The sequence below is a fragment of the Carassius carassius genome, chromosome 23 (assembly GCF_963082965.1).
Source record: "Carassius carassius chromosome 23, fCarCar2.1, whole genome shotgun sequence".
Lineage (NCBI taxonomy): Eukaryota > Metazoa > Chordata > Actinopteri > Cypriniformes > Cyprinidae > Carassius > Carassius carassius.
Window position 1 is genome coordinate 22,963,509 of NC_081777.1, and position 27,093 is coordinate 22,990,601.

The 27,093-nt window shown below is 42.1% G+C and overlaps 1 protein-coding gene across 3 annotated transcripts in view; it reads right to left on the minus strand.

The window, feature by feature from the left end:
• znf423 (zinc finger protein 423) overlaps positions 1–27,093 on the minus strand; it is a 154,194-nt gene that overhangs the window by 19,803 nt on the left and 107,298 nt on the right. For all 3 annotated transcript variants that reach the window (XM_059506590.1, XM_059506588.1, XM_059506589.1), the window contains one exon: positions 1,581–1,712. In XM_059506590.1, coding sequence (XP_059362573.1) covers positions 1,581–1,712 — 132 coding nt within the window. The remainder of the gene's footprint in view (positions 1–1,580; positions 1,713–27,093) is intronic.

Here is a 27,093-nt window from a genome sequence, read left to right on the forward strand (position 1 = left end):
GAGAGGAGTAATATGAAGAATGGGTGAGGGAAGAAAAAGTTGAATCGAGTTAAAAAAATTATCTGGAGAATGGCGTGTTGCAGTTCTGGGGACAATATGGCCTCCAACACCAGTCTTTAATGTTGACAAGCTCAAGTAATGATTTCTGATTCCCAAAGGTTAGCTGACAAACAGTCCAAAGTGACTTTCAAACTTAGTGTGAGGAGACACACACACACACACACACACACACTGGGTCTCTTTAACTAAATGCACACGTACACGAAGGGTCCTACCCTGGAGAGTGAGAGCGGATTACACTGCCTTTCTATAAACCTGCCCTTTATTCTCTGACCTCTCCTCTTCTGAAGACACACACACACAGATCTTCTCACCTCAAAGACATTCAGCATGACAACTAGCCCACAGAAAAAGCTAGTATAGTTTGTATGTGATACTTCACAGCATACAAAATGGCCACTATGATTTGATTTGGGCTCTTGTTTGTCGATTCTACTTAGGTGCCTTCTGGGCCACTGAAAGTGGAACGTCTGACAGGGGCTCGATCTGCCCAGGGGTCATGAGTCCCACCAGGCATCACAGCGGGGAGATCAGCTCTCATTAGCTTTAGCATCAGCTCAGCAGGTCGCCTGCATGAACCGCAGCCTCCTGTCTTAGCCACGTTGAACTTTATTAACCATTGTTTGCTTCTGCATTAAGAGTGTGTCATAATATCTCTCTTCTGTCTCAGCTCTAGTGAAAGTGATCCTGATTTATGTAATTCAGTTACATATATGTACAGTATATGTCTATATTTTAATCTTATATGCATTTCAGAAGCCATAAGTTGATCCGTGTTCTCAAAGTGAGTCCATGCCTGGTCTTTCTTCTCTCTCACCAGGATGAACAATGAATTTAATAGTTAATTCAGTTCAATTAGCAGGACAAGGAGGAGAAATGGAGCAGAGGAATGGAGGGGAGAGAGAAGGGTGAGTGGCGGCGATGAGGATGAGATTGAAAACAATAATGTAATAGATGAGACAAAATGAGATGAGAAAACCAAAAGAAGGAAACCGAAAAGACTAAAAATAAAGAAATGAGGACGAAAGAAGAGAAATGAGATGAGGAAAAACGGATGGGAAAACGTGATCACAAAGGAAGATAAGACAGAAAATGAAAAAAGAGAGAACGAGAAAAAAAAGAGGGAACAAGTGCAAAGAAAGAATGGAAGACAGAGAAGACAACAGTTACGATGAGATGAAAAACTATTTGACATGGGGACTGAGACAAGACGAGGTGTGAAAAGAGAAGCAGAAAGACAGCATGAAAAGAAAAAGAGATAGAACTAGTAGAGACAGACAAGAAGCAAAGAGATGACAAAAAAGTAAAGACACTTCTGCATGTAATCCTACATGAGGGAATGGGCTTAATGGTGCTTAATTGTCTGCAGTTGGCCACATGCACGACCATGTGACCGTACACTGTGTGCAGTTACCCTTTCATCACTGGCAGTGTGTATCCCCCCCCCCTTCCCCACACTCTTTGACTGCCCCTGACCCTTCGACCTCAACCCCACCAACCCCCTGGGCCGGACCCCTCACCTGTAAAGCAGACGGGACACTTGAAGGTGCCTCCCATGCCCTCGAAGCTGTGCTCGATCAGGTGACACAAGAGCTTGGCCGGAGAGTCAAACATCTGGTTACACAGCTTGCACTCATGATTGATGCCTTCCTCTGCAACACAAGAGCACGATACAACAGGTTACACACACCAGCAGGGTCAAACAGAGAGAATGAGAGACAGAGAGGCAAGACACATGCTGCCAAAAAGACAAGGCACAACATTTTTACACATTAACTGTCTGTGAGGGTGTCTCGTAAGCAAGCAGTCGAAGTCTTTTTGAGATATTTTGAGCGAAAGGGGTCATTTTTCTGTTTCTTCCTGTCCTTGCACATCATTTGTGGTTCCAGGCTTATAATCTTCAGCTCTGGACAGTATGAACACCCGTCCCATCCCTCCTCCCCCTCCTCTGCCCAGTGCCGTCTCTTTCCCGGCCGGTAATTGCCTGCTGCCCCCCCAGTGCTGCAGGCTCTGTGCCCTCCCTCTGCCCGCTGCTCTATTTTAAGCCTGGCTGAGTGACATCAGTGCCGCCCCCTACTGGTGTGGGACAGATGAAAGGTGGGCGTCGTGTCCTGGCTGGACGCCTCTGCTCTAGTCTTATCACCCACCCGCCACACAGGCCTGAGCCCGGCCCGCCTGCCTGCGCTCCATCAGACACCCGCCGCCGGACTCCCACCCCGATCCCCCGAACCCCTAACTGAGCCCTGGGGTATGGTAGACGCCGACACAGACCCCCGTCTTCCCAAAGCGTCCAGCACCCCGCCAGCTCATGCAGACAGGCCCGAAGAGTCCCACTGCTGAGCGACGGGGTGCACGGAGGGTTAATAAAGTCTTCAATCATATAACCCCACCATCACCCTGACCTCCACCTCCCACCCCTCCCTTCCAAAAGCCACCTCCGCCGATTCCAATCTCCGCTCCGTCTCAAAGGCCCACACAAGGGTGCTCTAATCCCCATTTTGAAAGGAGCGGGAGGAGAGGCTGAGGGGGCAGTGAGAGTGAATGTGGGGGGGGGGGTTGGCAAAGGCACCGCTTTGGTCTGTCCTCCCCCACTGACTCCTAAAAGACATTGTGTTTGGGAGGGGATGAGGATTCCTTTCTGGGAGAATGAAAGCAGCGGTGAACAGAGGTTACAACTGAGTTTAATATGTCAAATGCCTTTTTGGAGTAAAATCTGCTCTAGTTCGGGGGGCAGAGGTTTGAACGAGACCAGATCGTCTCGAGATACAAGACAGGATCCGTTTTGCGGATGCAGATTAAACGAACGCAACACACCAGGATAGGGATCAGAGGGATGCAATACCAAGTGAAAAATTTATTATTTTCTGGGAGAATGAAAGAGGCAGCGGACAGAGGTTATGACTAGGTTTAGTTTGTTAAATGCTTTTGGAGGAAAAATTTGAACAACAGTAGTTAAGGGCATGTTTTGTATGAGATGAGATCTAGTGCACGGCTATGAATGAGCCAAATACTATTCACACAGATGTGGAAAAGAGGGAAGCAAGACGATAGAAGTTTTTGCAGTGCATTCTCTTTCTTTATAAGAATTTTTTACTTGTTTTTCAGTTAAAATGTCTAAAAACCATTTTGGATAAGATTTACTTAGATCTCAAAACTAGTGGAGATCTTTCTGCAAAAAACATACTAAAGCTAGTCACACAGCAAAAAAACGTATTGCTTAATGAGTTTTTGATGAGTGGTTTCTGACTTGCTTTCCACTTAAAATATGTAAAAACTCTAGAAACAAGACATTTACTTGAGGAGCAACACTGTATAAGATAAAGAGAGAATATATCTTGAATATGAGTGTATTTTGTTTATCCACATTTTAAGTATCAAAACAAGTGATTTCTTTTTTTATCAGTGTAGACAATACAGTTATATTAAAAGTACTGAAGTAAATGCTTCTTTGTGGATGTAGATTAACTGAATGAAAAGCAAGTCCAAACCAAAAATTATGAAGAATGTCACAAGGACAGATAAAGTAAGAGGATTTCTTTCTGGGAGAGAGGAAGCGCCGACAGACAGAGGTTATAACTGGTTTAAGTATATCACATGCCCTACTGAGGGAGGATCTACAATGAAAAAAAAGATGACACTACATCTGTTCCATGGATACGGCCTGACCAAACGATATGCACACGGACAGAAACGAGAGGAAAGCAAGACTAAAGTGAAAAATTGGGAAAAATGAGAGAAAGAGAGTTGGAGGAAGAGAATTCTGCTAAAGAAAGCAAAAAGCAAAGGGATAATTGGGCTGTCCAACACAAAGTAATGGTAGCCAAGGGGCCTGTGAGCATGTGTGTTTCCGCATGCGTGTGTGTGCACTAAAAGTAAGCCTCTCTCTGAGAGAACTGCAGTTGATCAGTAAGTACGGAACATGCTCCATCATCTATTTTCCAGTCTGCGCAGAAACACTAAGCTCTCCACTTCATTGTGTGTGTGTGTTTCTATATGAGAGAGTGATGAAGCTACGTTGGGATTACAGTTGCTTGTTACTGCAAACCAGACTAGTGCTGTCAGGGAGTGCATTTGATCAGTGAGGCTGACACAAAGGTCTCAGAGAGGGGGACTGCAGTGTGCTAGGGGAGCCATCACACCACTAAAGAGGAGAAGACAGACGTGTAGAGTGCAGCAGAGGGCCTAGGAAGTGCATGACAACAACACGCTCTTTCATAACTGAAACTAACTGGGGGTTAAAAAAAGAACAAAAGGACTTTACAAGCACTGCGACACATCGTGAAAGGAAAACCGAAGAGATTTCAGAATTCCTTCCCTTCATCTCAGAAAGCATTGATGCTTGGCATGTTGTGTGTATATATGTACACAGTGCCGTCTGCATGTCACCAACTAAAAAGCTTGATTGAAAGCAACCGATTTCTTCCCTTTGTCTGAAATCTGATTATGAGAGGGGTTAAACAATTTAAATGACGTCAACCCTTTCTCACATCCCATTTTCACCCTATATACATTGCTTATTAGAGCCTGTGCTAAGTAAAGCTGGAAGGGAGGTAGGAACAGGAGGGAAAATAGATATATAAGAGCAGCTAGAGGCAGGGATGTGCGTCTGAGAGAATCTTTAACTGGAATTGAGATGGAAAGAACAAGAAGAAAAAAAGAAAACTGACCGCCTCTAAAGGTATGCAGCATCTTAATTGAGAAACGGCATGAAGCCGCCACACATTCACAGAATCACTGATGAGGGCTTTCCAGGACATCGATAGAGGGAGGGAGGAGCAGAGGGAGCGCGAGAGAGAAACGGCAAGAGGATCGAATCAAGAAAACAGCGATCACGCAAACAGATAGGTGGAAAGCAAATGAGTAAAGGACGTATTCATGTGGTATTCCAGGTTGTTATTCCACCGACTGAACAGGCTGACTCTCCTTGCCTCTGCAGTGGCTGCTGCTGCAAAGCTTGGCCAATGTGCTTCCAGCTAATTGACCAGGGGGAGCCAGGTGGCGCCCTGGCCTGTAACATTCCTCTGGGACGGGCCCATCTATATGAAAGTGCCTCCCTCCTTCCATCTTGCTCTTGCTCTCTCTCTCCACCCATCACCCCCTGTAGCGTGCACTGGCACACAAATGAGCTGTGTAGATGGGAGCTGCACATCCCATGTGGATCGGCATCTCTCGCCTGGCCCTGAGGCCTGCGGCCCTGGCCCCCGGATTGATGGCCCGAGCGGTAGAGAGGCAGAGCGGGAGAGCTGTGGGAGAGGAAGGGAAGGAAGAGAGCGAGCTGGGGCGAAAGGGGGTGGTGGTAGTGGGCTTCTCTAGGGGGCGAGCTCAAGGTGTGTTGCCATGGCAACTCATAGAGGGAGAGCAGGGAGAAGCAGCAGCGTGCTGAGCTTGACCCGTGCCGGTGGGGGTGGCAATGTGGGCCAAAACCAAGTGCACACACATACACACACACACACTCCTACTGCAGTGCTAGGGGGTCTCGAGAGCTCTTGCTTCCTACTCTTTCTTTTCTTTCTTTCTTTCTCATACACAACTAGCGAGTGCTGCATTGCCGAAACAATCCCAGGAGCCATCTCTCTACTTTCACACCATGCACACACACAGTGACTCACTCCGCAACGTCTCCTTTATACAACATTCATTCATGCCTGAAAAGTTCAACCCAGCCCTCGTTGACTCGACAAAACATACACACGGCCCGACGGCGATGCTGAGAGCAAAGTGGGGGACACGACTAACTCATCCGTGTTCTTTCCTGGCTGTCGGTCTGATTCACACGTTTCCTATTATCTGCAGCAAATATTTTCGGAACGCTCTCTCTCCCGCTTTCTCTTTATCTGGCTGCCAAACGGGATGGAGTCTCCGGCTCCAGATATTTTTGGCAAACGTGGACGGCATATGGAGTTGACCAGCTTGGAATCTCCTATCAGATTACATAACAGTAGGATGCTGGATCCCTCTACCCTGCAGAAACCGACCTTCATGCAAACAAGCAAACAAACAAACTCTCCATCCAAAGCGCATGCCACCTCTTAGCTTGTCTACTTCCTCCATTGCCATTGTGCATGTCTTAACTCATGGTGCGTCCTCGCTTATTCGACCCCGGTGGTGCACGGATGAGTGTGGAAAATTTCTACCAACTGTGACTATTGACTCAAAGCTTAAGCAAGCCATTGAGACCTATAGTCCTCTATGAAGTGGCGAACCTGAACTTCACATTAACTCTAGTGTCATGTATATGATTACAAAAAAACTAACTGACATACAAGTGTGCAAATGTGTCTTTAAAGCATATGTCTTTATTTAGGTAAATATCTATAAATGTGTCAATATTTTAATTAACTTGAAGTTGCTAATAAAGACTTAAATTGTGGCATTGTCTAGGGTTTTGTGGCATTCAGAACTGAATTGGAAGTGCCTTTTAAATTCAAATTCAATACCTGATTTTGGAAAAAGGTAGCCAACAGAATGTAGAACTACAATTTAAATAATTTAAGGAAGTATAACTCAAATTAATTTGAATTAAACAATTGTCATTTTTAACTATAAAAGCAAATGTATTAAAATGAATGTTGAATGGTGTAAGTTTTTAGATAGATTACACTCTAAAAAATAGATAGATAGACAGATATGACTAGTGTCTGCATTCATGTAAAAATGTGTTTCAGGTTCAAGGGTTAATCTTACTGGGAGGTCTTGTCAATATCACACTCTTCATTATGACTGCTGCTTCAGGTCTCTGAGCGGCACAGAATCAAATTAGCTTTCCAAAGACTGATTATGCCTTGATACTACCATGGCACTCTCATCCGGAGAACTTCATTACCCATAATGCACTACAGGAGCAGCTGCACAAATCTCACACTGTGTTTAGTTTATCAACCAATGAATTGCCCCCCTATAATAAATCAACTACATACTCTTCCAATAAGTGCTCTGTTCTTAACAAAAGCCACCCTCCTAATTTCTTCTCCACCAATCAGTACGTATCAGCAGGTCTAACCCCCTATGATGCAGGCTGGTCTGGCTGCAGTGTTGATGGCCACCCAGTGCTCCCACTGAGGCAGCGCTCTCTCATTTCCAGCACACACAGATAAAAATCAATCAATCAAAACAGATCTCAAATCATGGATAAAACATGCATGTTTACCGCATACAAACCTTGCAATGCCTGAAAACTAGAACAAGATGATTTTGACCGAGGCTTTTTCATGGCTTAAAGTGAATGAACCGAATTATGAAAAATTAATATGGGTAACTCTGTTGCCAGGGCAAATGATGTGCGAGACCATGCATACATACACATCCAAACAGTAACCTACCCACAGCCTCTTGTACATACAAACCACCCTCGACCTCACAGTCACACACACTTGAGGACCTGATTGTTAGCGTGTAATATATGCACAGCTATTTGTGTTTTGAATGTTAATTGAATGCTGGAAAGTGCCGGTGGGGGAATAGTTCTAATCAGCATACCAATAAACCCTTCACATGATAAAGTCTTTATAAGAAGCACTTACTCCCATGGCCTCCATATACCTCAACAGTCACTGTACTCCTCCTGTCTCTCTCTCTCTCTCTCTCTCTCTCTCTCACCCTTCTCTTTTCCTATCATCCGCCTGTCCTCGAACCTTCCTAGATGGCGCAAATGCAAAACAGCCGTGTTACAACTGAATCCAACATGTGTGACCATATGCTTCATTGATTAAATAATAGTAAATCTAGACTATAAAAACAAGGAAAGAGAGGCATGTGATGCGAATGCGTGAGTCGCCATGGCAACGCAAAGGCATGAATAATACGCTCAATGAAGAATTATTAACCTTATAATAAACTCCTCAGAACAGCCAGGTGACTTGGCTGGGGCCTTGTTAAAAGCAAGAGAGATGAAGCAACACGTAGAAAACACAAATCTATATTTCAAGGTCAAACTGAGCCGTAACTCCTTTGCCAACCGCAAACTTTTATTGGAAGTGGACACAAGTGTGAGCGTGCCCACACTCGCACAGCCCCAGATTGCTAATTGCAGTATAGAGGGTAATTATGGCTCTGGTGAGTGGTCAGTGGAGTATGTGCTGGCCAGTGCTGTTGGCCAGACCTGGTCTTTGTGGGGTCTTATTGAATTTGAGGCCTGGTGCAGTGAATTTGGAGTTGGCTGAGCTGTTAGTCGGCTGCACACACAATGTCTGTCTCTTTCTCTAATGCAGCAATCTGCCACACGACTTTCTGAAGACATGACGGGTTGCTTTCAAACACAATGGCTGCCAGAGGACGCAGCTGCCTTTACTATTACAAACACACAATGGTCACATTCAACAAAGTATACACAACTGTCCTCTAAAAGGGACAATATGGCTCTGTAAACAGTAAGTATTGATGCTCTTTGTGTGCATATGCATGTGTTCATCTGTGTATGTGTATATTTATATAATATATGAATGCATGTGTGCATTTAATCCATGCCCCTGGGTGCGCCGGGGGCATTTAATCAACGCGAGATCTCCTAAATGCAGCTCAAAAGCAATATCCATGACCCATTCCACCACAATTGCTCATTGTCGGTTTGGCCCTTTGGGACACAGCAGATTCCTGGGACTTCATTTCAGTCCTCCCCCCTCGTGTTCAACCCAATGAACCCAAAACCATATCAGCTGTATAGAAAAACAATCAGCAAAAAATACCTCTATCACACGGACATTCAAACTACATCCTATACTTCTGGTTCTGAAACAGGTTTCCTAAGCCTGCCTTCCACTTCCATGTCCCCTTAGCTTTCATCTGTCTCCTGTTTCTTTTTTCTGTATTAGGGAACGTCTACATCTTTGGTTGGCTGGTTGTGAATTATCTGCTCACTAAGGAAGGGGAAAAAATTCTGAGCAAATATGAGGAAGCAGCAGGATGCTAATAATGCACCTCCAGCTGTTCAAGTTAACCTGCAAATGTGTCCATCTGTACCTCCAGAGAAAGAGGGAGACAGAGAGAGAGAGAAAGATGAAATGCAAGAGAGGATAGAGAGAGAGGGAGTTATACGAATAAAAAGAGATTGAAAGGATAAGTGCACACACATGAAAAAAACAATGATGGAGGTGGAAATAAAATGGTGGATATTTTGAAAGAACTAAGAAAAGGGGAACAGTTAGATTGAAGGGAAGACAGAGAGAGAGAGAGAGAGAGAGAGAGAGAGAGAGAGGTCCTGGCAGTAAGCCGGCTCTATGTGGATGATTGTGAGCAGTTGGAGTGACCTTGCTGTGTCTGGACCGTCCCCGCCCCCTGCCCTGTGTCCGACTGTGCCCTGCCTTTGGACCCTCACCCAGGGCCAAAACACACACACTGCCATCCTGCTGGGGCCTCTAGGGTACACAGGCGCCGTGAACATATCATATTAAACACACACACTTAATATCTCGCTAAATAACGTTTGCACATATGCACAAATCACACATTTAATGAAGACACTACATCATTTGTAGGTCATGTGTATGAACCTCTGCCAAAAACTCCCATGGACGCCCCTCCTCTCCCTTCCATCACAATCTTTCCTCTCGCTGTTCTCAGTTGGTGCGTCTATAGACTCTTCCTCTGTAAATACTGTCATATCAAAGATCTTCAGTGGCTGTTTTATGTGGATGTTTACAAACTGATCTGAGACACATCATCAGCACCGATGATCAGAGAGCCGAGACTGTTAGGGGAGTTCATTGAAAAGAGAAGAGCTGCGGTTCCCTATATATCTGCACGTATCTGTGGGGGAGAGAGGGGAACGCTCGAGCGCAGCGACAAAGGGGAAGAATGGAGGAAGTGATGGAGAAGTGCAGAAATCCAGGTTATCAGAGCTGGTAAGAGTGTGATAAATGTAATTAAGAGATTAGATTAGTCACATCCGCTCAATCCGCTCACCTACAAGGGTGCAAAAACAAGTCTTTTTTACAAGACTTTTTAATTAAAATTAAATGCCGTTGTTTCTATGCCACTAGTGGCACCAGTGGGATTGCCAAAACAAGAGTTTCTAAACAGGTTTTGCAAAACACCCCTACCGTGCCATCCCCTCTCCGCTGCCTGACACTAGTGAACTCATAAAATACACGGAATTTAATGTATAACTATGGAATTGTCTGCAAATTTGACCAGAATTTGCCTCACATTACATGGAATTGAACTGGAAAATTGAAGTGTATTGGCAGGAAGAGGAATTTACTGAATTGTAGGTAATCAATCAATCAGTCTACATGCCAGTCCATCCATTAATCTGTCATTTAAATGTTTTAACAGTTTTTAAGCTTTTAAACGATTCTTTTACGTTTTAAGTGAAAAATATATATTCCATTCAAAATAAGACACAAAATTCTCAAAAGTAGCAATTTTCTTAACTTTTGGTCACATGATGCAGCTTTCCTGTCTCAAACCCTTATGTTCTTCCTCTATGACACAATTACTTTTAAAATCAATGGAGTCGCAGCATTCTCTGACGTAGCGTAAACTCTTGTCCTGCACAAAATTCCACTTTTTGTTTAACCAGACAGTGTTCTGAAAGCCTTTGTATACACTCTCTGAAATGTCAGTCTACAAATGCTTTACTGCATATCTCCACTTGTTTAACTGGGATAGAAGAAAGTATTTTAACATTGAAAAAATAATACATACACGACCTTGTTCATTACTGCGCTACCTCAAATCATGTGCAGGAGCTGTGTTTGCGTCTCAAATGACTGTTATATCCCCTGTGCAGGGCGCTGCCTTTGATGTGACTTAATGGAAAGGTTTCTTTCTGCAGATTAGGGAATAGGGAACGACTGAGCAGTTTGAAAGAAGGCCCATCTTCCCTTAGGACTGCAACATGCTCTATGCCTGCATGATATCTTCTCTGCATGCCACTTCCTCTGAGCCTTCATCTCCCAGCATGCCTTGCCCAGCTCCTCTGAGTCTAAATCCCCCAGCATGCTTCTCCCCCCTACCCCACCCACAGAGACTGGCCAGGCCATAGTGCACCTATGAGTTACCATGGTTACCCAATCCCATGTCTTTTGTGATGCTAGTATCACATAGCCATATACAAACAAATCAAAAAATAATGCCGTATTAATTATTTGAAGGCCAGGATTAAATATACATGTGTTTAGAGATTTGTTTGTGCATTCAGACAGCAGCAGGGCTTTTAAAACCGCCATCTTTGATACTGCATTCCCAATTCGGACAACGACTCCCAGATGATGCTGACGTACTTACAGACAGAAAACAAAAGCCCTCAATTCCTGCTGCCGGAGAGAATCCTAGTTGCTCAGGCTTTAAAAAGTGTAAGAATGTGAGGGAATTGTTTGAAAAACAACTGGAGATTCTCATACAGAATATCCTAGATGTTTCCTCACAATATAATTTGTCTTCGCAATGCAATTTCAATTACAATTATTTACAAAAAGGATATCTGTGATTTTTATGTACTGATTTACAGATCTAGTAGTTCTTATTAAGATGGCAGTGTGTATTTTCCAGCTATGGTGGATATGGGAGGTCAAATGCTCTGGACGTGTGCATAAAAAAAAAAAAAAAAAAAGTACGAAATTAAGATGAGGATCATACCTGACGCTGCTACTTAAGTGGCAGTTCTGAACAGTCCAGACCCTCTGTATTGATTTAATTATCTTTTTTAAATCAAATGGAATGGAACTGTTCCCAGAAAGGTTTTGGCAAAAAGATCTACATTCATAATGAAGGTGCACCGGAAGAGAAACAAAAAATGTATCTTTAGTTACAGCATTCTGCAAAGGTCAAAATAAACCAGGAAAATGTGTTATGAAAAATAATATACCCCAGACATTTCTTTCCAAATGGGATTAGAGAGCAGTCCCCTGAGTTTGTCGAATATAAGTAATCAATTTGCTCTATAATTCTTACAGAGGATGTCTAATTTTCCACAGACGTGTTCAAATCAGAATTAAAAATGTAACACAAATTTACCTGAACTCCTCAGGGAAAACTAGTCTAGTCCAAACAGTTATTTTGTTACTTTTACTTGATTTTTTTTCCCCTTTCTTTCTGACTCCTTATATCCCAGCCATGCAACTCCCTCATACTTTTTTTCTGTCCCAGACAGACTGTTTGAAGGTGAACAGAAACAATCACACAAGCAACCACAAAGAAACACCAAATACTAATATTAATATCAGGGTGTCAAAGATTTGAGTTATTACAGATGACAAAGCATTAATCGGGTGAGCATGGGGCGTGTTCCCCTGAGGGGTGACACCAAACTGGATGTTCAAAGACCCCAGTCGAATAAAAATCAATATTAATGCGCACACATCCAGAACAAAGGATGTCTGTCAGTGCTTCTGTTTAGAGGATGCTTTTTCATCCTAACTTAAATTTTTTTCTTCTTAAACCATCGTTCATTCCCCCACTGTGTGGAGGGGGGGGGGGGTGTTTGTCACCCTGGGAGAACTCATCTGTCCCACCTAAAAATTCCTCAGTCAAATCAAAGCTCCCAGCAGCCCAAGATCCCTAATTCAACATGTCACATCTACACTCACGGGAGTGAAATGAGAAGGACAGCACAGGAGGGGGTGCAAACTCCACTTTCCCCCCATTTCTTTCACTTTTCCTTCCCAGCTTTCACACTATGTTTACCATCTCCATTCTTTTCTATTTTTTAAGGTCCTGGACCTTGGCAGACAGATCTGGATCAATCTTTGGTGTGAGTCTGAAAACATGTTTTAACTTATCTATGAATTCTGTTAAAAAGTATCTTTGTACAGCATTGGGTAGATTACTTACAAATCACAATCAGTTACTGATTCCCAATTACATAACAAAAATTTTGTTAGTAATGTAATCCATTACATTATACATCAAGTAATATAATTATGACAACTTTTAGATTACTTTTGACCTATCTTGTTTATCAAATGGATTCAAATAGGATAATCTTGTACCATATTAATATAAAAATACAAAGAGTAGAAAATGATATTCCATTTGTTGTTAACAACATGAATTTCATTTAACATTATAATACGTCAAAGTTTCCCCAAACTGGGTTTAAAAAATAAATAAATAAATAAATTGTTTACCTGCATGCCATGTGACCATATCCAACATCAGAGAACCATGAACATGAAAATATATAAATATATAAAAAATATATATATTTTAAAATCTCAGGGGTACTTCAAATAAAGATATATTAGGTGAAAGAGGATTAGATGACAAAATAAATAAATAAATAAATCAAACACCTTCCAAAGTAATTAACCGAGTGATAATTTCAATAAAATTAATATGTTCATCAGTAGTTGATAAAATGTTGAAACTATTCTTAAACGTGAAATGATTTTTGCAAACCCAGTGGTCAAATGCTGTGTAGCCATCAGACTAATGAATGATCTCTGTGTGAATGTCCACAAAACATTTACACTTTCTGAGTGTATATAGAGTATATTTAATTTAAAAGATGAAAAATAGGAATTAGGGCGAATCAATAATTATGAATAAATTATTGCTATTGTGTAAATGATATTTAACCATAAAAAAGTAACTAGTCTGATTATGAGTATTTTAAAAAGTAATTTAATCTAATAAATACTTAATTTTTGGAATCTGATTACATAACCCAGATTACATGTAATCAGATTACATGTAACTACCCTGCTCTGTCTTTGTAATATATTTTTTTAAATCACATTAATTCATATTTGTTCATAATACATAAACTTATGTTAACAATATACATCTTGAAATGTAAAAAGATCTAACGAATATTAAATCTAAAATACAATTAGGTTTAAAATAAAATCATATGGTCAAAAAGTGGCAACATTTAACTCCAGATACAATAAAGAAACTCACAACCTCAGTATGAGACCAAGAGTTAAACTGAGGATCAGCCGTCAGTCTAATTTCATTGGAGGTGCGCAACAAATTTGTCGAACACATGCAAGATACACACACATGCACAGATGCTCGCACACACACAGGCCAGATGGAGCAGGCGAGGCAGGGTCAAGTGCATGTGCACCTCATCCGTATGCCGCGTTTCCTCACTCCAGCGATGGCTCCTCAATCGTTACGTCTCGGGTTTGAACTCCTGATATGAGCGTTATTGCTGTTTTGCCGTCTGCCCTCCCTCTCTTTCTCACACTCATCAAAATAACATCTGTTTACATCTGCATACACCTGAAAGGCAGCTGATGCCCCCTTCTCTACCCTCTGCTCTAACAAAAGCATTAAAAAAAACAAAGGCGAGGGAAGGTGAGTCTAGAACCGGAGCACATCTGGGTGTACAGCCACTGGCCTGATCCAGATGTGGGCTGCCGAGCTCTGCAGGCGAAAACACACCTGGACACATACAGCAGCAAAACAAAGGGAAAGGGGGAACACAGCACACAGCTCCCCCCCCCCCCCCCCAACCCCAATTCAGACTATTTATTCTCACTCTCTCTCCATCTAAATTCAAAAGGGAGCAGGAAATTGTCCTGTCCATGTATGGTGGCCAGTTTCACCTACAAATCGAATGCAAAAAAAAATCTGCTTATTCGTAGGCTAATTCTATAACTAAAGAGGGAAAAAAAGTGCGAAAGTCTCACAAATGGCTGTTTCCCTCAAACCCCCCACGGCTGCCCATGCTTAATCCCCCATGATGCACCGGGGCACTTTCGGAGCCACTGAGACCCACACTGGCGCCGAGGGCTCACACACATACGGCCATCCAGATGCTATGGGTAATTAACCTACCTCTGTGAGCGAGCGCGTGTGTAAAAGTATGAGAGACAAACTTTGTGCGTGCGACAGAATCACTGCCATTATAAGACGACAAAAGAAAAAGGCACGACGGTCACGAATGTGCGCTAGCCTAAAGAAGCACAATCATTTGAGACAAAAACACGAGCACACACACACCGCAGCAGTTGAAGAGTGAGATCAGGGATGAATGCATGCTGTGGCACAGGGGAGGCAGTTCTGGGCTTGGCTATGCCCAGGGTCTTAATGACTTAATTGAGGTAATTATTTGGATAAGAAGTCCAATCACCTGCCTCTTTTCCTCAAGGTCCTCATCAGAAGCTAATTAAAGAGCCGCTCCCAGCGCGAGTCCGACCGTTGCTACGTCAGAGGGCTAAGAACTCGGTAAAGAAAGAGTAAACTCTCCACGCACCTACATCTCGCTCGTCTCCGCAATCTCCTGCTGACCTCTGCGCTGCTATTCAAATTTGTAGCTTTCCGGCTGTTTTCGAAATCTGAAGAAATGCTGTAGTGCATGTAGATAGGGAGACCTCAAGACATTTTATAATGCAATGTTTGCATAACATTAATTATACTTAGATACTTTCCTTTTTTTTTTAAACATATGCTTCTGTTTCTACTGAAAAATAAGTGTTGTAGTCATTAAACATTTGTCTATGTAACTTAAAGCAAAGGTCTTCAATGGCAGGTCTGCAGCCCCCTAGATGGGCCATGGTGGTATTGCATGGGGTCTGCAATTATTGTTTGATTTCCAGCAAATGTTTTTATTAGAATTTTTTTTAAATAAGGACCAAAGACAAAGTTAAGATGATATTTCATTGTCCCTCCATTAAAATGTATTACGGAAAGTTAAATGTATAAATATATAGATCTGTGTTCATTTTAATGGATTTGCATCATAGGAAATTATGTGAATATATTAATCTGCTACTATTAAGGTGCACCAGGTTTAAAAAAAAAAAGGGACCTTGATCTAAAGTATCCTTGATTATATGTGATGTTATGGTCTTTGAAGTTAGTCTGTTATGTTCACTCAATTTATCTTCCTTCATGTTGTTTCAGAAAAAAGGAGGTAAAAACCATAAGAGCATCTCAAGTAACTTTTAGCAAAGTTTTATGAAGACATGTAAAATTGAACTTGAAATTCAAATCAGTCGGTCTCATGAAAAAAAAAAAAACATTCCGAACTGTTCATGAATCAAATATGACGGCCTCTAGAGAATGTCAAAAATATCAGCGAGTAATGGGTTTAGAGCTATCATATGGCTAAAGAAGACAGTGTATCAGTCTTACAGACCACTTTATGATACTTTTAAAGTTATTTTTCATCAAGTCTAAAGAGCGGACAGAATATTCTTCAAAAATGCACCTTTTGTTTTCAGCACAAATCAGCAAGTCATAAAGGTTTAAAACAACGCAACAGATTTTTAATTCTTGGGTGAACTATCCTTTTAAGATCTTGCAAGCTGCCTCTGGTTTCTATCCTATCATCCTCATCCATTCACTCCTGCAAGTGGCCGATTCTCAAGTCCCTTTTCCTGCTCATGTTTTCGATTTCTCCTTCTTTCGCAGTTTCTTATCGTTTACCTCTCAGGCCTCACGATTTCCTGTCTCATCCTCGCCCGCCCCTTACCTCTCTCTCTGGCGAGGTGGCGTGCAGTGAAGAGAGGCCTCTCTCTCTGACGGCAGCTCTGCTGTGCTGGTTTAATTGCGACAGCACCCTCATGAGCGGCTGGAGCTGGGGCCGCCTCGACACCTCCGCAGAGTGTTCAAGGGTAACCAGCAGGGGTCTACCACCCCCTACTCTATCTCTCTCCCTTTCTTTCCTCTCTCACACACACACACACGTGCACACACATGAACGCAGTGGGCCCCTCAAACAGGCGCCCAGAGAGTAGCCGTCAAACACTCACTCCTCACATCTCATTAATCAGCTCCCAACATCAAACAGCAACGCTGCTGCTTCCCGGGGGCCTGCCCGTCCGCCCGCCTCACACTGTTGTCTGTCGTGGCAAATGCATTTTTGTTTCTATTGTGTATGTGCATGCGTGGAGCATACTGAGTACCCCAAGTCGGTTTTGGCCAGTTTGTGTTGGATAATGAGCTGAGTTGAGACAGTTGAGCTGAGTTTAGCAACTGTGCCTGGGTCAGGTAGATTTTTTTTTTTTACAATAGTCCGCTCGCCTGTTGCAGAATGTTTTATAAGCATTCGGCACATGTACTACGTGCTCTTCCCTACGGCTCTCTGAATAAAATCCCACACTGTCTCTCCTCTGATTGGACAGGAGCAGATTCGCCTTCGCATTGGCGGTTATTGTGTGAAGAGACACGTGTCAGACCAACGTTTTGCCTTATAGGACAAAAGCTCCACCGTCACAAGGTTGTTGTGAATTCTCACATTTTAAAATAAGACAATAAATGCGTGTTGTAAATTGAGAAATTTAATCATGCTTATAATTTTGCTTATCTTGCTTATAAACATGTTAATAAAAACTATTAATTAGATTATTGCACAATGATAAAAATGTAATATATATATATATTAGGGGTGACCCCGAATAGTCGACGAATCAATGTTTTGATTGGAGAAGCCTTATTTGACTACCAATCTAACAGTCGAATGGGGCTGTGTTTTTTTGACAGATATTGCGATTGCGATTTGATTTGCGATATTAAATTTCCAAAGTCAAGCTTCAGCTCAATATTCTCAATAATATGCAGCACAGTATGAATATTATTACCCTGCTGGACAAAAAAAATCTTACAGTTTCCATTAAACCATTACAAAATTCCTTTTTGTTTTTGGCATTATTCCAATAGGAATTACTGTTGTTCTATCCAATACAATTCCCATTACAACCCTAAAATCCTTTCAATTGTATTTTGGGAGGGTTATATATACATATATATATATATATATATATATATATATATATATATATATATATATATATATATGCGCCATTTATTTTAATTTGAATGATTACAATGGTATAACTAATTATATAAATACAAAACTGTATTTCACATAGAACTACCGGTTTTCTCCCAATACGTTAGTACACAGCCTATTATGAGAAATCTGTAAGAATCTGAAAAGATACAAGCTTCAAATTAATATTTTAATGTGCATGAATAAATCCAAGAGAAGCATCTTGGCTTTGTGTGCATATATATATATATATATATATATACACACACACACACACACACACACACACACAAATCACTAACTTCCTCAGCGTCTTACTTCTGAAGGCGTGCCTGTTGTCAGTCACGCACTCGCACCTTAATACGATCCATTTCCAGTGGTAGTCACCTCTAAATGACACTAAAACATTCTTCCCAGCATTGACTTCCCCTTTTATGAGTGTGGCACACAAACAGGGCGATTAGATAGCAGCTGAAGGTTCCATCAGCATTTGAGCAACGATTTGCCTCTCCCCAGCTGCAGCCCATTACAGGAGGGAATGAATTAATAAACCAGTGAGGGGAGGGAAAGAGTAAGAGAGACAGAGAGAGAGAGAGGGAGAGGAGAGACTCTAGAGTGCGTCTAGCCTCAGAGCTGGCCTGGCTGGAGAGCTCATCTGAATATGGACCTCGTTAGCAGGTATGGCTCACAGGCAGAGAGACAACGCACACACAAACAAACACACAAATACAGAAAATGAAGAACACCATAAATACAAAAAGTCAAAGTCTCGTAGAGAGAGGCTTAGCGTCAAAGGAAAGAAGAAAGGCAGAAGGACTTGGGGAATTTAAAAACAGCAGATGACTCTTATTACCTGCTATGTCAAGATGCAACACTGGTATCTCACAACGACTAGAAGAATATAATATATTCAGACCCTGATATACAGAGTTACTGTAGAGGAAAGCTATTAAGTGTGCCAGTTTAGTGCACTATAAGGCCCTCAACATACACCATGCTAGTATGTCAATGCAAATGCTTCTAGCTTGTTGTTCATAATGCAACTGAAGTATATTTTGGATGGGCAAAATTGCTGCATGGTTCCTGAGCAAGTTAGTAAAAATGTTGATGTACTTATAGCTTGCTATGTAAAAAGCAACATAGCCATAGATATAAGTGAAAGCAAGAGCGCAAAGACAAACTGTAGTACAGTATGTACAGAGACATGTAATTTCCCACATTCTATATGCAGTATATTCGCCATGCTGGATGTTGGCCTATGACTTACAGTCTAACAACATATGCTGAAATAACTCTATACCTTTTAGAAGTACATTTTCTTGTTACCTTGAACACTTTCAATTGAAAAAATCACTTTATTTTCTGAATCTACACTCTACTTAGCTTTCACGGGATACAAAATATCCACTTTCTGCACACATCAGCATCGTATGGGATGTAGAAGGTGATTCAGATATTCATGAATACTGCAGGTTCTGATTCATTTGATGTGTATCTTGCAGACTACATAGCAGGACACTATATGTATTGTAGCTTCCAGCAGTGTAACGGTGGTAATGGCATCCAGACGTTCGGCACACACACTCACACACACAAGCCTGCCAGCACAGAGGAAGTGCCAGCGCCACCCGTAACCTGATCTCCACTCACAGCTGTCCAAATACCACAGAGAGAGAGAGAGAGAGAGAGAGAGAGAGAGAGAGAGAGAGAGAGGGAGAGAGGGAGAGAGGGAGAAAGAGAGGAGAACCCTCTGGGGGTCTGGGGCAGTCTGGTGCTCCCCACAGTGATGGGTGCATTCTTTCCTCTCCTCTCTCCCTCTCGGTTTTTCTCCTTTTCTTCTTCTCTTCTCTCTTTTTCTCCCTTGGCACCTCTTCCCCCTCCCTGCTAATACCACAGTCTGCTGTGCAGAGCTGGGCCAATCACTGGGGCATCTGGGACCTGGCTCAGGGTGGGGGGTGCAGAGACACATGATCATTGCCGCATGTGTGTGTGAACACGCGTGTGTGTGTTGGAGCAGGGTTTAGATTTTTATGCCTGTTTATCCTTCTGTGTTTGTGGGGGACTAGCAGCAATCTGGGGGTCTGTTCACATTGTTTTGAGTCTGAGAAGGAATGTTCCTCTATTTGTGCTTTTTTGAATGACTTTGACTTCACAAATATTACAGCGTAAGGGAGTGTGTGTGTGTATGTACTTCGATATAATTTGTGGATAAAATTATCTTTAAAAGTGAACTAAATATGACAAAACGTTCTTTAGGGACATACCCACTTGGGAAAAAAAGATCCATAAATGAAGTAAAAAAATCTGTAAACATATACAAATACTGTATAATACAATTATCCATAAATTATAATTTCACCATCACATATTTAAATATAAAGTCAGCTAAATATAAGAAAATTCTGCACTCTCGCAGAATGGCTGCACTATCGCAGGACCCAACGCAACAGAGTGCTGCGCGGGATAACACTTGATGGACGAGTGCAGGTGCGGGCGGGTAGAGACTGATGTGCGGGATGCGGGGGAATAAGGGTGTACTCACACTAGGCAATCTTAACCGTGCCGAGCATATTTGACCCCCAAAGCCTGGTTTGTTTCTGTTAACTTGCCCAGCCATAGTATAAATATACAGATACTACTATATTATTAATCAGTAATGACAAATACATAGTCTATGGTACTGTATGTACCTATTTAAATAGCTAAATTAACACATGTTTTGATAATCTATGAAACCGAAATATACCTGACTATAAAGATTACATGTTGTGGCATTCACATACCACTGGGTGTTATCTGTCTTGTGTTAAAGTGTAAGGGCCGAGGCTAAATTCTTTGTATTAATATGCGTGTGTGTGATGTGAAGCTCTAATCTGGCTCCTGGATGCTGGTGTCAGTGTGTGCTCTCAGCTCTCTCTCCTGGGGTTGGTGACAGTAAAGTCTCTCTAATCCCCCCCCCCAGTCCCTGATACACAACACACCTCCCGCTGCATGCTGATGAGCCTTTCTCAACCCGCACATGCTTGCACACCACGTGCATACATATGCAATCATGTATGCAAGCTCGAACGAGCTTCTCTCTAACTGAGGAAATGAAAAGCCACTTATAATGCATACACGTGCAATGAGTTGTTGTGTTCTTTTTAAACATTTGAAGGTAATCTATTAGCAGTTTCTGCATGAATTTATTTTTTAAGTAAACCCTACACCAGTTTTTTAATGCACTGTACTACGTAGTAGGGACATATGCAGATGTAAAGACTTTAACACTATGTCCAAACAGGGTGCGATGCTTTAAAGTGACAACGATAAACTCTTTTAAAGTGACTACATACAACTTGTGTCAAACTATTGGTTACTTATTTTATTACTTATTTTACTTCACTTTTGTTATTTTGCAGGGTGCGAAAGAGAGACGAAAAAGGAAAAAGACAGAAATGGAGTAAGAAAAGAGCGATGAGGAGTAAAAGGGAAAGAATGAAAGCAAAAAAGGGACCATGAGAGCGACCCAGGAGCATGTCAGAGGCCTATCAGTAAAAGACAATGCTCATTTGCAGCACAAGTCAGGACCCTGCAGACAACGTGGGCCAAAAATGAATGGAGAAGCAGGGGAGTGAAGGAGCCAGGAGAAATGAATCCTCTAAGTCGGCCCCTCCTCTCCTCACGTCCATCTGAAAGAAAGGAGCAGGCCAAGACAAGGAGGAGGAGGTAAAGCTGGAAAATGGGAAGCAGTGGCTGAATGTCAGATCTGAGCCACCACACTCTGCTCCTCCTGGCTCCTAGGAGCGGGATTTACACTCCCATGGTTGTAAGAGAGACAGAGATAGATGATATTATAGCAGAAAAGCAGTGATCCAGAAGCAGAGAGAATCATTAATGGTTATCAGAGAGGAGCAGAAGTCCCCCATCCTTGACTGAGCTTGAGAGCGTTACTGTCCATTAGTAAGAACAGATTCCTAGTCTGGTTCCATCTAATTACGCTGCACCTCACTACAAATGTTAAACTCTGTGGGGCCTTTTAGCAAGTGAGCATGCCACTCAAGGTTCGATGGGAAACAGAAGCACCTCAAGTCCGCAGAAACAAGACCTGAGATCCAACACAGGTGCAGGGAGCACCTGCAACCCACGCCATCCATCAAAGCCAAACACCTGCCTTTAGCAAACACTTCTTCTCCCGACTAACCCTTTTTTTCCCCTGCCCTATCATCCCACTTCCACCTCAGGAGCTCTACAGCCCAGCTGGATCGAGTCTTTCTCCACAAATCAAAAGAATGGCTTGTGTACAGTCCATGTTGTCAGGTGTTTGATTGGTCTTGCCTTCCCAGCAGGCAGTGCGCCGGGAGTCTTTGGGGTGGGGCGGGGCCACAGCATCGACCCAGCCAACCCAGCTCAGCCAGTCCTGACACTCCTGACCCCATCTCACCCAGGACCTGCTGAAAGCCCCGTTCTGCCAATTCGAAAGTGAGCAAAAATGCACAAATGCACACATACCAATGACTTTTATATTGATGAAAGATGCGAAAGAGTTACATAAACACGACGACACCAGCACAGACCTATAAAAAAGACATGCAGACATAAAAAACACCCACAAATCTAAAACAAAGGAACCCATATCCCTAGGGTGGGCTGAGCTGTCGGTGTTGAAATGCAGTGTGGACTGGACTAAGGGGAGCCAGGACATGTTTGTGCGAGGGAGTGTGTGTGTTTTGTTGTGTATCATGAACAACTGTCATTGTTCAGTTCTTGTTGGTGAGGGCGTCTGCGTGACAAAGCCTCCCAAGTTGGCTTTACCACAGAGACCAACTGACTTCAGCCTTCTCAGCAAACCCGAGCCCTCCTGTGACTTTGCGTGTGTGTGTGTGTGTGTGTGTGAGAGAATCCGACATTCCAGCAAACCAACTAAATATGTCAGAACATTGAGAGGAGTGTCAAATCGTTCTTTTTCCCTTCTGTAATCCTCACTATGTGTGTGTGTGTGTGTGTGTGAGACAGACTGTGAGCGTGTGTTTTCACTTCAGACCTGGCTGCAGCTGTGTGCAGACTCCCTTCCACTCGACAGAGGGGAAAAAAACTGCTTATCAGCTTATGTTAACAGTGTAGCATTTGAATTCAAAATATTGAACTACTGCTATAGTGAAACAAACACTGACGGCACTCCTGCTGCTGTAATGTGCTCTGTGACCTTAAAGACGGATCTGGGCCCATGTCAGAGACAACAGATCTGCTTTAAAGCATCTCACAAGTTAAAAAAAACAAACAAAAAAAAACTCTCAAAGACTTTTCAAAGGAATTCTCTGATCATCTTCTATTTGAAAATGTCTAGATGGTAACCCTTATGCTGATTACACAGGGTAAGACTGCATGGTGTAATGGTGTTTACTGTATTATATACAGTATTTGTTATGAATAATCATATGTTTTGGTTTGTGATCTGAATTCAATCAAACAAAGGGAAATAATCAAATGAGATAATACTAATATTACTTATATGTATGAATTTTTTGAATTTATTTTTTTACAGGAAATTAAAATAACTTTTTTTTTTTAAATACATTTCAGTTTTAATATGTACAAGTTTAGACTTTAAGTCTGCAGTTATTACGTTACGTGTGTTGTGCTGCTTAGTTGCAATACTTAAATCGTAATACGTTGTTGTTGTCGATTCTTTGATAAAAAGAAAAGTTTAAGAGAACTGAATTCAGTTAAAATAGTATCAAGGTATCAATGTCTTCCAAAAAATAAAATAAAACCTTACTGACCACAAACATTTGACAGCATAGCATTATCATTTTCATGACATAAATTTGCTAATATTATGATATAGGATTTGGTACTGCATGTGAACTAACCCTTAGGTGGTGGTTAGGATAAATCTTGTGAGTGTTTGGCAGCATGAAGGTTACCATCTCAAACTCTTCTGATCTTTGACGACTTCGACACACAACCTCAGTAAACATTTGCTGGTAGACCATCTCTCTAGCCTGCAGCTCCTCTCCATTAATGTCCATGCCGCTGTGATGGTGGGGTGTGTGGGTGAACGGTGGGGCTGCTGGGTCGTAGCTCCTGGAGTTGGGTGAGAAAGTATGTGGAGGGTGACAGCTGCGTGGGCCCCTCCCCGCCTGCACCCGCTGGGGGTTCTGCTGTACTTCACTCTGCGGACGGGAGCCTCTTTTAATCTACCAGCGGGGCTCCACAGCTGCTGTAAGCTAGCCCAAAAACGTCTGCCTGTCTAAAAACCCACGCTCCCCCATTCTCTGTAACCCTTACACAACTGAGCCTTCCTCTCTTATCTTCTCCTCTCTTACTCCCTCTCCTTCACTCCAGATTCACACTGTCAGTCGATGTAGGGTGATCCAACCACACCAGAGGAGACTTCCTCTCTTGCACAACTATCTAGTACAGAAAGATTCACTAGAAGCCCTCATTATAAACTTTGCTACATTTACATTCATAAATATGATTACTGCCATACTAGGTTTTTTCATCTTAATTTGTCTAGTTTAATAAATGCTATTTTCTTAAATTAGTGATTATATTCAATTAAATTAGCCTGCACTAAATTATTTTTAATTTACAAAAATAAAAGTGTAGACTAAATAAAATTACATTTTGTTTGATTTTATCCTACTGTAAAATGTATTTTAATTTGTTCATATTTAATTCAAATTAATCATCTGTTCACTCAATTTGCACTACACATTGTATTTTAAATGACACTCCTTTCCTCTATTTTATTGAAAGCACAAATGTATCGTTTTTGTCATGCCATTTATGCACACTACACTGAAACTGACAGAGGTACTGTGGAGTGAAGCATAAGGTTGAGTTTAAGTTACACTCTTTTTTTCTTGGATGTTCTCTTCCTGTCTTATCAGCGAGTGAAGAGAGCCAAAGATCTGCAGAGGACTCCAGCCTCACTCCCCTATTAACATTCCAGGTCAAATCTCCCACCAACAAGGGCAAGAGCACGAGAGAGACAGAGGAAAAGTCTGTGGAAGAAAAGGAGGAAAGAAAGAGAACGAAAGCAAGAGCGAGCCAACAAATTTCACCTGTTGTGCCCCCCTAACTGAAAATGGCAGTGTTGGGCACTTCATGCAGGCAGTTTGGTTTCATACCAATCATGTTAAATTTACTCACCATCATGTCGTTTCAAAGACTGTATGACTTATTCTTTTGTGGAACACAAAACAAGTTATTTTGAAGAATACTTTGGCTGTATAATGGAAGACAATAGAGTCCAATAAAACACTGGATCCTAGTGACTCTTATTGTATGGACAAAAAACATAAACATAAAATAAATACATATTTTTGTGTTCCACAGAAGAAACCCAAATGTCAAGTAATAGACCAAAGCTTAGCTCCACCCACAGTGAGATCTCAATGGTCAAAAATTCTTCTCATAGCTACATATTAAATGTCAAATATCGTGACTGCCGATATTGTTGAAGTTGTTGCATCACATCTCAGGAAATGACTCCATCATGCCCATATGTACACAATCTTGACATTGAACATACTCGATCATTACCTCTCTACACACACAAACACGCACATGGGGGGACATGTTTTCATGTCTCCTTTGCAAACCCTCCTGCCACATCTTTCCCAGCCTCAAACTCAATTAGTAAATTAGTTCCACACGACTGGGCAATAAACAGCAATCAGGGAACTGATAAACACACACTCCACACCCCATTAAGAATCACCTCCACTCTGGAAACACACCTCTCCTGATTCACCCAAACCACACACCCACACCTAACTCTCCAAGGCATCGCCAACCACTGTGCACTGTCTGCCTTCGCCTCGCTTTGCACTCGAAGCTAGCGACGTTACACAGGACAGAAACCAATTACACTCCACAGACCAAGACAGGAAGAGAGTAAGATGAAAGGATAAGACATTAGTCCATCAACACCTCTCTGTGTCACACATTAAATCCATATCGCAAATGAAGCGGTATGGCCGAGTCGGATGCCGTCACAGACCGCAGGCAGTCCGAGGGCGCAGGGGGTTGTCACTGAGGTACAACCCTCTGATGGAAGGAGCGAGAGAGGGAGGGGAGTCGACAGAAACGGCAGGAGATGCAAACAGGAGGAAACTTTTAAATTATGCGCTGTGAAAAATGCGTTCGACAGAACATCAAGTGCCATCACTTCCTACTTCTGCTCGCACACATGTGGAGATAAGTCCCTCGCCTGCGAGAATGCACATGCACTCTCGTACCCATGGCCTGTGTAAACGAACAGCCATGCACACACAAACGTGATGCGTAAACGCACAAACAAACGCTCTGGCGTGCACGTATGCGTGTGTGCATGTGTGTATTTTGACAGGGTTCAGAGAATAGAACAGTTTGCGATAACAGTGGTTAAAGCACTTAAGCTGCTGTAATTAGAGTGTGACTGAAGATCCGCATTTATCAGGCATTTCAAAGAACAGCATGAGCGGGATCAACGGCAGAGACGAAACAGCCCTGCTCCCAACCAGGCTTTTATACTTCTGCAGACACACTCATGTGGTACGGCAATCTATCCAGAATGACAAGCTGTAAACTCACGTCCTCTATCAGAAAGCCGTCAGGAGTCATGGGCAGGGAAGGATAGACCTCTTGGCCCAAGGCGGAGAGCTCAGAGCCAGGGCACGGGGTGAGATATGGACCTGCGTATCGCTCCAATCCGACAGCCAGCAAGACGGCAGGCTCTGGGCTTAACGCGGCGAGCCAGGCTGTACCCAAAGGCCTGCTCTCATGTTGGATACCAGCCTGCATTCTCTAATGGTAAAAGTACTCAGTCACTTCTAACTACACAGTCTTTGTCTTCCTCAGCGAGAAGGGAGAACATAATCCCTGACATCCTATTACAAGTAGGAGGAGGAGGAGGAGGAAAAAGTCAGTTATGGGACAGGGATAAGGTCAAAGGATCTAAAGTGGCTGGTTCCCTCTAAAACACACAATCTTGTTAAATGAAAAAAAAAAAAGAAATGGATTGCCTGAATGCACTGTAATTCGCTTTGAATAAAAGCGTCTGCTAAATGCATAAATGTTAATGAAAATGTATAAAGTAGCTCTAATGCTTATATATAAAAACTATGCATGGGTTAGTGAAGATATGTAGAGTAGTCGTGAAATATTAAATTTCTAAATAAAAAAAAAATTAAAAACCTCAAATACAATGTTATAAAATACACACACACATACACACTTTTTTTAAGCTGATTGAATGTGCATTAGCATATGAGCATACACAAAAAAATTATTATAATAATAATATGAAAAATAAATAAAATCCAGGAAAAATTATGAAGAATATTTTGGTCAAAAAAAAAAGACTGAATGAATGAATAAATGTAAATAATAATGTAAAA